We start from the raw sequence: 15,313 nt of genomic DNA on the forward strand, positions 1-15,313 counted from the left end.
ACATAATTTTTGACTGCATCCTATATTGACCGATTTCTTCAGTTTTCACTTTCTGTTGGTTGTAATATATTGCCGATTGGTCTTTTCTGTATCATAGTCCATTAAGACATCTGGATATCATTATATATACATGTATACACAGTGTATAAAGAGCTGCATATGCATACTGTGTGTATATATATATATATATATATATATATATATATATATATATATATATATATATATATATATATATATAGAGAGAGAGAGAGAGAGAGAGAGAGACTCAAAAAAGAGGCAGCACTCCATATTCATAGTGAAACATGTGGCAGGTTTAATCGACCCACATAGCCGGGCGACGTTTCAGCTCAAACTGAGCCTTTATCAAGCTTGATAAAGGCTCAGTTTGAGCTGAAACGTCGCCCGGCTATGTGGGTCGATTAAACCTGCCACATGTTTCACTATGAATATGGAGTGCTGCCTCTTTTTTGAGTCTCTGTGAATCTGCAGTAATCCTTGGACAGATTACTTGGGGCCCTGCACCCGAAGATAAGTACCTATGTTGTGCTGTTCCTTTTTTCTTATTATATATATATATATATATATATATATATATATATATATATATATATATATATATATATATATACAGTTATATGAAAAAGTTTGGGCACCCCTATTAATCTTAAGCTTAATGTTTTATAAAAATTGTTTTTTTTGCAACAGCTTTTTCAGTTTCATATATCTAATAACTGTTGGACACAGTAATGTTTCTGCCTTGAAATGAGGTTTGTTGTACTAACAGAAAATGTGCAATCTGCATTCAAACAAAATTTTGACACGTGCATAAATATGGGCACCCTTATCATTTTCTTGTTTTAAATACTCCTACCTACTTTTTACTGACTTACTAAAGCACTTTTTTTGGTTTTGTAACCTCATTGAGCTTTGAACTTCATAGCCAGGTGTATGCAATCATGAGAAAAGCTACTTAAAGTGGCCACTTGCAAGTTGTTCTCCTGTTTGAATCTCCTCTGAAGAGTGGCATCATGTGCTCCTCCAAAACAACTGTCAAATGATCTGAAAACAAAGATTATTCAACATAGTTGTTCAGGGGAAGGATACAAAAAGCTGTTTCAGAGATTTAACCTGTCAATTTCCACTGTGAGGAACATTGTAAAGAAATGGAAGAACACAGGTACAGTTCTTGTTAAGGCCAGAAGTGGCAGGCCAAGAAAAACATCAGAAAGGCAGAGAAGAAGAATGGTGAGATCAGTCAAGGACAATCCTCAGACCACCTCCAGAGAGCTGCAGCATCAACTTGCTGCAGATGGTGTCATCGGTCAACTATACAACGCACTTTGCACAAGGAGAAGCTGTATGGAAGAGTGATGCGAAAGAAGCCGTTTCTGCAAGCACGCCACAAACCGAGTCGGCTGAGGTATGCAAAAGCACATTTGGAGAAGCCAATTTCTTTTTGGAAGAAGGTCCTGTGGACTGATGAAACCAAGATTGAGTTGTTTGGTCATACAAAAAGGCGTTATGCATGCCAGCAAAAAAACACAGCATTCCAAGAAAAACACTTGCTACCCACAGTAAAATTTGGTGGAGGTTCCATCATGCTTTGGGGCTGTGTGGCCAATGCCGGCACCAGGAATCTTGTTAAAGTTGAGGGACGCATGGATTCCTCTCAGTATCAGCAGATTCTCGACTATAATGTTCATGAATCAGTGACAAAGTTGAAGTTACGCAGGTGATGGATCTTTCAGCAAGACAATGATCCAAAACCCTGCTCCAAATCTACTCAGGCATTCATGCAGAGGAACAAGTACACTGTTCTGGAATGGCCATCCCAGTCCCCAGACCTGAATATCATTGAACATCTGTGGGATCATTTGAAGAGGGCTGTCCATGCTCAGCGACCATCAAACTTAACTGAACTGGGATTGTTTTGTAAAGAAGAATGGTCAAAAATACCTTCATCCAGGATCCAGGAACTCATTAAAAGCTACAGGAAGCGACTAGAGGCTGTTATTTTTGCAAAAGGAGGATCTACTAAATATTAATGTCACTTTTCTGGTGAGGTGCCCATACTTATGCACCTGTCAAAATTTGTTTGAATGCAGATTGCACATTTTCTGTTAGTACAATAAACCTCATTTCAAGGCAGAAACATTACTGTGTCCAACCGTTATTAGATATATGAAACTGAAATAGCTGTTGCAAAAAAAACATTTTTTATAAAACATTAAGCTTAAGATTAATAGGGGTGCCAAAACTTTTTCATATAACTGTATATATATATATATATATATCTATCATGGCCCCAACAAAAGAGAATTCTGAGGACCTGAGAAGAAGAGTTGATGGTGTTCATTAGGATGGAAAAGATTACAAAACCATCTCTAAAGAGTTTGTACTCCACCAATGTATGATCAGATATATTGTGTACAAATAGAGGAAATTCAAGACCATTATTACCCTCCAAAGGAGGGTCTGACCAGCAAAGGTTGTTGTGAAATTGGATTTTGGGCTCCCCCGGTGGCCACTGGTGGAATTGAACTGGTGTGCATCATCCCCTCTGTTCACCTGTTTCCATCAGGATGTGGGAGTCGCTATTTAACCTTGCTCCTCTGTCACTTCCATGCCGGTCAACATTGTAATCAGAAGCCTTTCTGTGCATGTTCCTGCTGCTAGACAACTCCCAGCTAAGTTGGACTTTAGTCCTCGTTTGTTTTTGCATTTTGTTCCAGTTCACAGCTGTAGTTTCGTTTCTGTGTCTGGAAAGCTCTTGTGATCTGAAATTGCCACTCTGATGTTATGAGTTAATACTAGAGTCTTAAAGTAATTTCAGGATGGTATTTTGATAGGGTTTTCAGCTGACCATGAAAGTGCCCTTTCTGTCTTCCTGCTATCTAGTAAGCGGACCTCAATTTTGCTAAACCTATTTTCATACTACGTTTGTCATTTCATCTAAAATCACCGCCAATATATGTGGGGGCCTCTGTCTGCCTATCGGGGAAACTTCTCTAGAGGTGAGCCAGGACTATATTTTCCTCTGCCAGGATTAGTTAGTCCTCCGGCCGGCGCTGGGCGTCTAGGGATAAAAAACGTAGGCAACGCTACCCGGCTACTGTTAGTTGTGCGGCAGGTTTAGTTCATGGTCAGTTTAGTTTCCATCCTTCCAAGAGCTAGTACTTATGTTTGCTGGGCTATGTTCTCTTGCCATTGAGAACCATAACAGTTTGACCGGCCCAAAAAGGGTTAAATTAATTGACAGAGAAAGGAGAGAAAAGAGAAGTCTGCTGAAGATTTTTTTTTTTCCCTTCCCTTCAGTTCTGAGTGTGCTTGTAATTGAATCTCTTGCAAGTCTGCCTATATTGCAGCCTTTCTCTCTCTCTCTCTCCTTCTAATCCTGGAATGGCTCTGTGTTCACCTGTTTAAAATGGATATTCTGAGTTTAGCTGCAGGTTTGAATAATCTCACCACGAAAGTTCAAAATTTACAAGATTTTGTTGTTCATGTTCCTATATCTGAACCTAGAATTCCTTTGCCTGAATTTTTCTCGGGGAATAGATCTTGCTTTCAAAATTTCAAAAATAATTGCAAGTTGTTTTTGTCCCTGAAATCTCGCTCTGCTGGAGATCCTGCTCAGCAGGTCAGGATTGTGATTTCCTTGCTCCGGGGCGACCCTCAGGATTGGGCTTTTGCATTGGCTCCAGGGGATCCTGCGTTGCTCAATGTGGATGCGTTTTTTCTGGCCTTGGGGTTGCTTTATGAGGAACCTCAGTTAGAGCTTCAGGCGGAAAAGGCCTTGATGTCCCTATCTCAGGGGCAAGACGAAGCTGAAATATACTGCCAGAAATTCCGGAAATGGGCTGTGCTTACTCAGTGGAATGAGTGCGCCCTGGCGGCGAATTTCAGAGAGGGTCTCTCTGATGCCATTAAGGATGTTATGGTGGGGTTCCCTGTGCCTGCGGGTCTGAATGAGTCCATGACAATGGCTATCCAGATCGATAGGCGTCTGCGGGAGCGCAAACCTGTGCACCATTTGGCGGTGTCTACTGAGAAGACGCGAGAGAATATGCAATGTGATAGAATTCTGTCCAGAAGTGAACGGCAGAATTTAAGACGAAAAAATGGGTTGTGCTTCTATTGCGGTGATTCAACTCATGTTATATCAGCATGCTCTAAGCGTACTAAGAAGCTTGATAAGTCTGTTTCAATTGGCACTTTACAGTCTAAGTTTATTCTATCTGTGACCCTGATTTGTTCTTTATCATCTATTACCGCGGATGCCTATGTCGACTCTGGCGCCGCTTTGAGTCTTATGGATTGGTCCTTTGCCAAACGCTGTGGGTATGATTTGGAGCCTCTTGAAACTCCTATACCCCTGAAGGGGATTGACTCCACCCCATTGGCTAGTAATAAACCACAATACTGGACACAAGTAACTATGCGGATTAATCCGGATCATCAGGAGATTATTCGCTTTCTTGTGCTGTATAACCTACATGATGTGTTGGTGCTTGGATTGCCATGGCTGCAATCTCATAACCCAGTTCTTGACTGGAAAGCTATGTCTGTGTTAAGCTGGGGATGTAAGGGGACGCATGGGGACGTACCTGTGGTTTCCATTTCATCATCTATTCCCTCTGAGATTCCTGAATTCTTGACTGAATATCGTGACGTTTTTGAAGAACCTAAGCTTGGTTCATTACCTCCGCACCGGGAGTGCGATTGTGCCATAGATTTGATTCCGGGTAGTAAATACCCTAAGGGTCGTTTATTTAATCTGTCTGTGCCTGAACATGCTGCTATGCGAGAATATATAAAGGAGTCCTTGGAAAAGGGACATATTCATCCTTCGTCATCTCCCTTAGGAGCCGGTTTTTTCTTTGTGGCTAAGAAAGATGGCTCTTTAAGACCGTGTATTGATTATCGGCTTTTGAATAAAATCACGGTTAAATATCAATATCCGTTGCCACTGCTGACTGATTTGTTTGCTCGCATAAAGGGGGCCAAGTGGTTCTCTAAGATAGATCTCCGTGGGGCGTATAATTTGGTGCGAATTAAGCAGGGGGATGAGTGGAAGACCGCATTTAATACGCCCGAGGGCCACTTTGAGTATTTGGTGATGCCTTTTGGTCTTTCAAATGCCCCTTCAGTCTTTCAGTCCTTTATGCATGACATTTTCCGTGATTATTTGGATAAATTTATGATTGTGTATCTGGATGATATTTTGATTTTTTCGGATGACTGGGACTCTCATGTCCAGCAGGTCAGGAGGGTTTTTCAGGTTTTGCGGTCTAATTCCTTGTGTGTGAAGGGTTCTAAGTGCGTTTTTGGGGTACAAAAGATTTCCTTTTTGGGATATATTTTTTCCCCCTCTTCCATCGAGATGGATCCTGTCAAGGTTCAGGCTATTTGTGATTGGACGCAACCCTCTTCTCTTAAGAGTCTTCAGAAATTTTTGGGCTTTGCTAACTTTTATCGTCGATTTATTGCTGGTTTTTCTGATGTTGTTAAACCATTGACTGATTTGACTAAGAAGGGTGCTGATGTTGCTGATTGGTCCCCTGCTGCTGTGGAGGCCTTTCGGGAGCTTAAGCGCCGCTTTTCTTCCGCCCCTGCCTGTGTTGCGTCAGCCTGATGTTGCTCTTCCTTTTCAGGTTGAGGTCGACGCTTCTGAGATCGGAGCTGGGGCAGTTTTGTCGCAGAGAAGTTCCGATTGTTCCGTGATGAGACCTTGTGCCTTTTTCTCGCGTAAGTTTTCGCCCGCCGAGCGGAATTATGATGTTGGGAATCGGGAGCTTTTGGCCATGAAGTGGGCTTTTGAGGAGTGGCGTCATTGGCTTGAGGGGGCTAGACATCAGGTGGTGGTATTGACTGACCACAAAAATCTAATTTATCTTGAGTCCGCCAGACGCCTGAATCCTAGACAGGCGCGCTGGTCGTTGTTTTTCTCTCGGTTTAATTTTGTGGTGTCCTACCTGCCGGGTTCTAAGAATGTTAAGGCGGATGCCCTTTCTAGGAGTTTTGAGCCTGACTCCCCTGGTAACTCTGAACCTACAGGTATCCTTAGGGATGGAGTGATATTGTCTGCCGTTTCTCCAGACCTGCGGCGGGCCTTGCAGGAGTTTCAGGCGGATAGACCTGATCGTTGCCCACCTGGTAGACTGTTTGTTCCTGATGATTGGACCAGTAAAGTCATTTCTGAGGTTCATTCTTCTGCGTTGACAGGTCATCCTGGAATCTTTGGTACCAGGGATTTGGTGGCAAGGTCCTTCTGGTGGCCTTCCCTGTCTCGAGATGTGCGAGGCTTTGTGCAGTCTTGTGACGTTTGTGCTCGGGCCAAGCCTTGTTGTTCTCGGGCTAGTGGATTGTTGTTGCCCTTGCCTATCCCGAAGAGGCCCTGGACGCACATCTCTATGGATTTTATTTCGGATCTTCCTGTTTCTCAGAAGATGTCTGTCATCTGGGTGGTGTGTGACCGTTTCTCTAAGATGGTCCATTTGGTTCCCCTGCCTAAGTTGCCTTCTTCTTCCGAGTTGGTTCCTCTGTTTTTTCAAAATGTGGTCCGTTTGCATGGTATTCCGGAGAATATCGTTTCTGACAGAGGAACCCAATTCGTGTCTAGATTTTGGCGAGTATTCTGTGCTAGGATGGGCATAGATTTGTCTTTCTCGTCTGCTTTCCATCCTCAGACTAATGGCCAGACCGAGCGGACTAATCAGACCTTGGAGACATATTTGAGGTGTTTTGTGTCTGCAGATCAGGATGATTGGGTTGCTTTTTTGCCTTTAGCGGAGTTTGCCCTCAATAATCGGGCCAGCTCTGCCACCTTGGTGTCTCCTTTTTTCTGTAATTCGGGGTTTCATCCTCGATTTTCTTCTGGTCAGGTGGAATCTTCGGATTGTCCTGGAGTGGATGCTGTGGTGGAGAGGTTGCATCAGATTTGGGGGCAGGTAGTGGACAATTTGAAGTTGTCCCAGGAGAAGACTCAGCTTTTTGCCAACCGCCGGCGTCGGGTTGGTCCTCGGCTTTGTGTTGGGGACTTGGTGTGGTTGTCTTCTCGTTTTGTCCCTATGAGGGTTTCTTCTCCTAAGTTTAAGCTTCGGTTCATCGGCCCGTACAAGATATTGGAGATTCTTAACCCTGTGTCCTTCCGTTTGGACCTCCCTGCATCTTTTTCTATTCATAATGTTTTTCATCGGTCATTGTTGCGCAGGTATGAGGTACCGGTTGTGCCTTCCGTTGAGCCTCCTGCTCCGGTGTTGGTTGAGGGCGAGTTGGAGTACGTTGTGGAAAAAATCTTGGACTCCCGTGTTTCCAGACGGAAACTCCAGTATCTGGTCAAATGGAAGGGATACGGTCAGGAGGATAATTCTTGGGTGACTGCCTCTGATGTTCATGCCTCCGATCTGGTCCGTGCCTTTCATAGGGCTCATCCTGATCGCCCTGGTGGTTCTGGTGAGGGTTCGGTGCCCCCTCCTTGAGGGGGGGGTACTGTTGTGAAATTGGATTTTGGGCTCCCCCGGTGGCCACTGGTGGAATTGAACTGGTGTGCATCATCCCCTCTGTTCACCTGTTTCCATCAGGATGTGGGAGTCGCTATTTAACCTTGCTCCTCTGTCACTTCCATGCCGGTCAACATTGTAATCAGAAGCCTTTCTGTGCATGTTCCTGCTGCTAGACAACTCCCAGCTAAGTTGGACTTTAGTCCTCGTTTGTTTTTGCATTTTGTTCCAGTTCACAGCTGTAGTTTCGTTTCTGTGTCTGGAAAGCTCTTGTGATCTGAAATTGCCACTCTGATGTTATGAGTTAATACTAGAGTCTTAAAGTAATTTCAGGATGGTATTTTGATAGGGTTTTCAGCTGACCATGAAAGTGCCCTTTCTGTCTTCCTGCTATCTAGTAAGCGGACCTCAATTTTGCTAAACCTATTTTCATACTACGTTTGTCATTTCATCTAAAATCACCGCCAATATATGTGGGGGCCTCTGTCTGCCTATCGGGGAAATTTCTCTAGAGGTGAGCCAGGACTATATTTTCCTCTGCCAGGATTAGTTAGTCCTCCGGCCGGCGCTGGGCGTCTAGGGATAAAAAACGTAGGCAACGCTACCCGGCTACTGTTAGTTGTGCGGCAGGTTTAGTTCATGGTCAGTTTAGTTTCCATCCTTCCAAGAGCTAGTACTTATGTTTGCTGGGCTATGTTCTCTTGCCATTGAGAACCATAACAAAAGGTCATTCCAAAAGGAAGGCATTTCATAGAGTATGAGGTTACCAAGGTACTCAAGGTTATGTCTAAGCAATTAAAAGCCTCTCTCACACTAGCTTATATTATTGTTTATGGTTCCACCGTTAGGAGGATCCTGATCCACAATGGTGCACGTGCCAAGACTGCAAGGAGAAATCCACTGCTTTCCAAAAAGAATATTTATGTAATCTGCAGTTTGCTAAAGATCACCGGGAACCTGAATATTGGAACAATGCTTCTTTGATAAATGAGACTAAAATAGAATTTTTTCATTTAAATGAGAAATGTTATAGTTGGAGAAAGAAAAACACTGTATTATGACAAAACAAACCTCATACCATCTGTTGTGGTACAGTAAATAGTATGATGGTTTGATGCTGGCTTGCTGCACCTTGGCCAGGACAGCTTGCCATCAGGACATCTGTCCATGAGCTGAATCTCAAGAGACCGTGGGTGATGCATCAAGACATCGATCTAAAGAACACATGTGGTTCTGCAAAAGAATGGTTAAAGAAGAATAAAGTAAAAGTTTGGAAATAGCCAGGTCAAAGTCCTGACCCTAATCCTATAGAAATGTTGTGGAAGGATCTGAGATGAGAAGCTCATAGGAGAAAATCCACATAAGGGTTAAAACTGTTTTGTAGAGATTAATGGCCTAAAATTACTAAACGCCGATGTGCAGGACTAATCAACAATTACCAGAAACGTTTAGATGCAGTTACTGTTGCACAAGAAGGTCACACCAAATGCTGGAAGCAAAAGTTCGCATAAATTTGATGCACACAGACATGTTATATTGAGTCGTTTTCCTAATTTAAATAATGACAAAGTCTAATATTTTTGTTTGATTTGTTTCTCTTTATCTACTTTTAGGACTTATGTGGAAATCCTATGTAGTTTTAGGTTAAATATAAGCAAAAATATGCTTTCACAATCTTTCAAGCACCACTGTATGCGAGATGTATCCATATTATGCAAATTGGATTTAAGTGTCATAAAGATGTAATTTTTTTGTTTTTCAATTAAATTCATGGATGGTATTGTGTCTCAGGGCTCATTGTATAACTGAAATTAATCTCAAACACTTGTGATAATTAGTTTGCCAGGTGAGCGCAATTTAAAGAAAACTACTGAAGAAAGATATTCCACATTATTAGGTAGGCCAAAGCATTCACTCCATATGGGTAAAAAAAAAAGGAGAACTTAAGTATGATCATCATACTATGAAAAGATTTGTGGTTTATATAAAGTATAGATGAGTTTGTGCAGATAAAGGCATAAGGTTTGTGCAGATAAAGGCTTAATGACGAAGGTTTCTGTCAGACAAATTCATTGAATTAAGAGGGCAGAAGCTAGAAGACCATTATAAAGAAGAAAACAGTTATTAGAAGCTGCTGGTGCATTTGTATATAAGCCTACTATTTGCCCACTCTTAAACATTGCTCATAAGCAGAAACAGTTGCACTGGTCCCAGACATACATGAAGACTAATTTTAAAACAGTCTTGTGTACTGATATGTGCTATGCAACCCTGGATGGTCCAGATGGATGGAGTAGTGGATGGCCAACATGTCCCAGCAAGGGTACAACGTCAGCAAGGAGGTAGTAGAATCATGGATTGGGCCGTAGTCATTGGTTGAGCGCTGGTAGGCACCTTTAGGATCCGTGGAGGTGTGAAAATAACAAAGGCATAGTATATAGAGTTTCTGGGTGACTACTTCAAAAACAAGAACTGTGACGTCTGTAGCAAAACCATATTCATGCATGACAAGGCAACATCATATGCTGCAAGGAATACCTCCGAGTCATTGGCTGTTTTGGGCTTAAAAGGAGGGAAACTCATGGTGTGGCCACCATCCTACCCTGCCTTCAATCCTATTGAGAACCGTTGGAGTATCCTCAAGCAAAAGATCTGAGTGTGGGAGGCAGATCAGAAAACTGCAGCTCTGAGAGGCTATTCTGACATTCCGCAAAGAAATCCAAGCATAAACAATCCAAAAAATGACAAGTTCAGTGCATGCAAGAAATGTAAAGGTGTATCAAAGAAGCGGTCCTATGTTAAATGTATCTAGGCCTGTTCAGATGTGTTTGATGGAAAAAAACATTTGATTTCAGCAAATTTACCTTTTAATGCTGCAAATTCAAGAATTTACCATTTTCAGTTCCTTACAACCTAGAAAATGTTTGGAAATTCTGTTATGCATAATAATTTGGAACAGAGCATTCAGAGTATTTTAGTTTTGAAAAAAATACTTTTATCATGGGGCGGTTTGTACAATAAAATGTGATTTATCATCTAACGGTTGATGATTTGAATATTATACTGACTCACTTCCATCTACCATTTAGGAGAATCAGAGAAAAATTTGCACAATAATTTGGAACACGCTGTGTGTAAACTTATCCTGACATGTGATAACTGACATGGCTCCTCATGGTTTCAAATGTAAAATCTCAAGGTCTGTTTTGTAATGGAAGGAACATTAAAGGGATTCTCCATCATATCTTTTTTACTTAAATGCATATATTTGGGGATTAAAACTGTTTTGCCGTTTGGTCTAAAAATATAAAAGAGATAAAATAGTTGCAACATTTCCTATTTTACCATCAGAACAAGTACAGGAAGGATTCTCCGATCATTCTGCAGCCACCAAAAAACAGTGAAGCATAGAAGCTGTAGCTGGAAAATGGTGCAACATTGTTAATGAATCCCAATGACAAAAATTATTTTTAATAGAAAAAATACATACATTCAAGTAAGAAAAAAAAAAAAAACATCCCCAAAAATGGACAACTCCTTTAAGGAATTTTCTTATGCTCTGCTATTTCAACACAATTAGTGTATTTTTATAGGACACTTTTCATGCAAAAAATTTTTGTCCTTCAGTAATTTCATTAAAATAACACACTGTTATTCAATCTAGAAGACTTTAACATTGTCTTATTTTTTCTAGCACCTGCGACTCACATTGACAGAAAGAGGTCAGTGCCGGGTCCAACACCTCCGTTTCCTGTCTGTAATCGAAATGCTTCACTACTTCCGTTTGCACCCAATACCCCTAGAGTGTGGAGCTGCCGGAGACGTGAAGTTGTCTAGTTATATAGTGTCAGCAGTTCATTCACAAGGTAAAAGTGCGCTCCTCTCTGTAATTAATGTGGGATTGTTAACTCATCAACACAATATGTACAGAACACAAGGCTCATATGACTGTCCACACTCAGTAAAATGGTTTCATTGTTTCCATATGCTTCCACCAGCCACATGTGTAGCTTTTTGGCAGAGGAACAGAGAGAGAGTGACTTTATATACGTCATGAAGGTGGAGAATGAGGTCTACGTGCGGTCCTGTGTTATTTACAAATGCTTCCAAAACGGATTTGTTTTGTTACCCTGCTGCAGGGAACAGTAGACATTTAATTCCTGACTCCATGGAAAAAAAGGTTTAATTCGATTACTTCATTTTTGCATTGCGTCTGTTATTTTTATGGGACTTGTTAGAGAACACCGTCAATACCCAATAAACTCAACAGTTCCTCACAATAGGAGATTTCCTCCAAGCTATCTTACAGATATGGATGCAGTGCCCATATTTGTTGTCTCATAGCAGATAACGTTTAGATATATCTCATTTTGCAGAGATAGGCTGTAACATTAAAACCGCTGACATATGAAACAAACAATTTTGATTATCTCATAATAATGGTACCTGCTGGCACCTTCCAAAGTGGTCCACATAAGTCAACCAATGACTAGTCAACCAACCAGCAAAGGCTAAGGCATCTCGTCCAAGCCTAGATGGCTATGGTAGACTGAGAAGACAAGGTGCATCCCAGGTTACTGCATATGGGGCTACAGAGCGGTAACAGTGCTTATGTGGTCCCTGACCGCTGCAAAAACCTCCTACATTGGGCTCATAGGCAACAAAACTAGACCATGAAAAAAGTAAAACAGCACCTTGGCTAATGAATCATGTTTTCTTTTACATCCTATGGATGGCTGGGTGCATGTATATCGTCTACTTGGGTAAGAAATGGCACCAGGATGGAAAAAGAAAGCTTGCAGTGTGATGCCCTGGGCAATATTTTGCATTAAAAACATGGGATTTCACTTTGACATGTGTCACCTACCTAATTATTATTATTAACCAAGTGAATCCTTCATAGCAACAGTATGCTCTAGAAGTGGCAGTGGCTTATTTCCGCTGGATAACAAGTTCTGACAAAATGCAAAAAATGTTCATAAATGATTTGGGGACCCTAAAGGCCCCGTCTCACTAAGCGATTTACCAACGATCACGACCAGCGATACGACCTGGCCGTGATCGTTGGTAAGTCGCTGTGTGGTCGCTGGGGAGCTGTCACACAGACAGCTCTCTCCAGCGACCAACGATCAGGGGAACGACTTCGGCATCGTTGAAACTGTCTTCAACGATGCCGAAGTCCCCCTGCAGCACCCGGGTAACCAGGGTAAACATCGGGTTACTAAGCGCAGGGCCGCGCTTAGTAACCCGATGTTTACCCTGGTTACCAAAAAAAACAAACAGTACATACTCGCCTTTCGGTGTCCAGGTCCCTTGCCGTCTGCTTCCTGCTCTGACTGAGATCCGGCCGTACAGTGAGAGCAGAGCGCAGCGGTGACGTCACCGCTGTGCTCTCACTTCTCACTGTACGGCCGGCAGTCAGTGAGAGCAGGAAGCAGACGGCAAGGGACCTGGACACCGAAAGGCGAGTATGTATTGTTTGTTTTTTTTTACATTTACGCTGGTAACCAGGGTAAACATCGGGTTACTAAGCGCGGCCCTGCGCTTAGTAACCCGATGTTTACCCTGGTTACCAGTGAAGACATCGCTGGATCGGTGTCACACACACCGATTCAGCGATGTCAGCGGGGCCTCAACGACCAAAAAAAGGTCCAGGCCATTCCGACACGACCAGCGATCTCACAGCAGGGGCCTGATCGCTGGTACGTGTCACACATAGCGAGATCGCTATGGAGGTCGCTGTTGCGTCACAAAACTTGTGACTCAGCAGCGATCTCGCTAGCGATCTCGCTATGTGAGACGGGGCCTTAAGAAGGAGTTCAAGGTGTTGAGTTGTCCGATCTAGTTGTTCAAGTGCTATCCATGGAGGGCCCACCTCACAGTTAACAGGATATAATCTAAAGTGTGGTGTCAAATATCACAGGGGAATTTCAGAGGCCTTGTGGAGTCTGCCACGACATTTAGTGGTATGGCTGATCAGCTTAGATTCATAAAGCTGCTGCATCTCTCTTGCTAGTCTTTATGTAAGGCTGGGTTCACACTACGTTATGGGCGTCCGTTAGACTGACTACGTTACACCGCGGCATAAACGCGGTGTAACGTAGTCCGTAAAGGCCGCCATTAATTCCTATGTCGGACGCATCGCTAGCGCACGCCCACAATGGGTGTGCGCTAGGGATGTGCCGTCATTGAGTGACGGACCCTGAGACGCGGGCTGCAGCGTTTCCGGGTCCGTCACTGCTAGCGCAGATAGAGCTAGCAGATGCTCTATCTGCGCTAGCGTGCTGCCATACCAGCACTTGCGTTTACAGCAGCCCGTTACCGTATGTGTTGAATGGGCTGCTGTAAACATACATAATATGGGCATACAGATTATAGACTGCTGAAAAAAAGTCCTACCTGTATGCCTCATATCTTATGCCTTGTTGTTGAGAAATCATCTGTTATCACATTATATAAATGACCTCTTCCAGGCCACTGGGGAGGATGCTGCCTGATAGATTTACATGAAGGAGGAGTTACCAGTGAGATGTGTAATGGCCGCTCTCTACTCTCCTGATCTCACTGCAGAGCTGTGTGCGAATATACCTGACACATCTGCAGGTTCCTCTCAGCTTCATTTCCATCTCACAGGCATGCAGGGCTCTAATATAGCAGAGATCAGAGAGGAGCAAAAAATGTGTTTGAAAGAATCCAATTTTCATTTCTCCTGTGCTGTTTTAGTTACATGTCTCAAACTGGTAATGTCCCATTTTATTTAAATTAATCGATGGAGGCAAAATCTCATGCAGATCAGTATGCGGCCCATATAAGAAAACCATGACTTTTTAAAAAATAAGACATCAGATCGCAGATATCAAAGTATCATTTTATTTAGCTTCCTGTGACTTGCATGTCCATATACATGGCTCAGGAGGGATGATCCTGCTGAAAGATTCCCTATAAATATATTCATGAACCATAGTTGCCAACTGTGAAGGAACCGCATCTCACCATCTTCACTATTATGTCTGAAGGATCACATGGTACACTCTCCTCACTTGCACCAACATGACGTTCGACACCCCATGGGGACATGTAATGTCAGCGTGGCACAGTTTTGTCCAGACACCATGCGTCCACACGGTCCCATGAAGGCACGGGAAGTGAGAGAATGTGGGCCATGCAGTCACTGACGTGACACTACACTCGCTCACAACCCTGACAGGCTGAGAGGCCCTTTTCATTAGCACCAGCGAGACAGCACCTGTTAAATATAAGCCCGTTCCATTAGAAACCAGCCTCGGTAGCGTGGAATGTTAAGCCGAGATCACTATTCGAGATAAAAGAGAAACCCATGGTTAAATCATACACACTATTCAAAAAAACTAAAGGGAACACTAAAATGCCACATCCTAGGTATCACTGAATGAAATATTCCAGTTGCAAATCTTTATTTATTAGACAGTGGAATGCATTGAGAACAATAAAAGATAAAAATGATCAATGTAAATAAAAATTAATATTCCATGGAGGTTTGGATTTGGAATGATACTCAAAATCAAAGTGGAAAATCAAATTACAGGCGCATCAAGACAATAAATGATGCTCAGTAGTGTGTGTGGCCCCCACGTACCTGTATGACCTTCCTATAACGCTTGGGCATGGTTCTGATGAGGCAGCGGATGTTCTCCTGAGGGATCTCCTCCCATACCTGAATTAAAGCATCAGACAACTCCTGGACAGTCTATGGAGCAATGTGGCATTGGTGGATGGAACTAGAAATGATGTCCCAGGTGTGCTCGACTGGATTCAGGTCTGGGGAACGGGCA

The 15,313-nt window shown here is 42.8% G+C and overlaps 1 protein-coding gene across 2 annotated transcripts in view; it reads left to right on the forward strand.

The window, feature by feature from the left end:
• SH2B3 (SH2B adaptor protein 3) overlaps nucleotides 1-15,313 on the forward strand; it is a 309,724-nt gene that overhangs the window by 273,310 nt on the left and 21,101 nt on the right. For both annotated transcript variants that reach the window (XM_077292566.1, XM_077292573.1), the window contains exon 8: nucleotides 11,197-11,368. In XM_077292566.1, the coding sequence (XP_077148681.1) occupies nucleotides 11,197-11,368 (172 nt within the window). The remainder of the gene's footprint in view (nucleotides 1-11,196; nucleotides 11,369-15,313) is intronic.

This window comes from Ranitomeya variabilis, chromosome 1, assembly GCF_051348905.1.
Source record: "Ranitomeya variabilis isolate aRanVar5 chromosome 1, aRanVar5.hap1, whole genome shotgun sequence".
Taxonomy (NCBI): Eukaryota; Metazoa; Chordata; class Amphibia; order Anura; family Dendrobatidae; genus Ranitomeya; species Ranitomeya variabilis.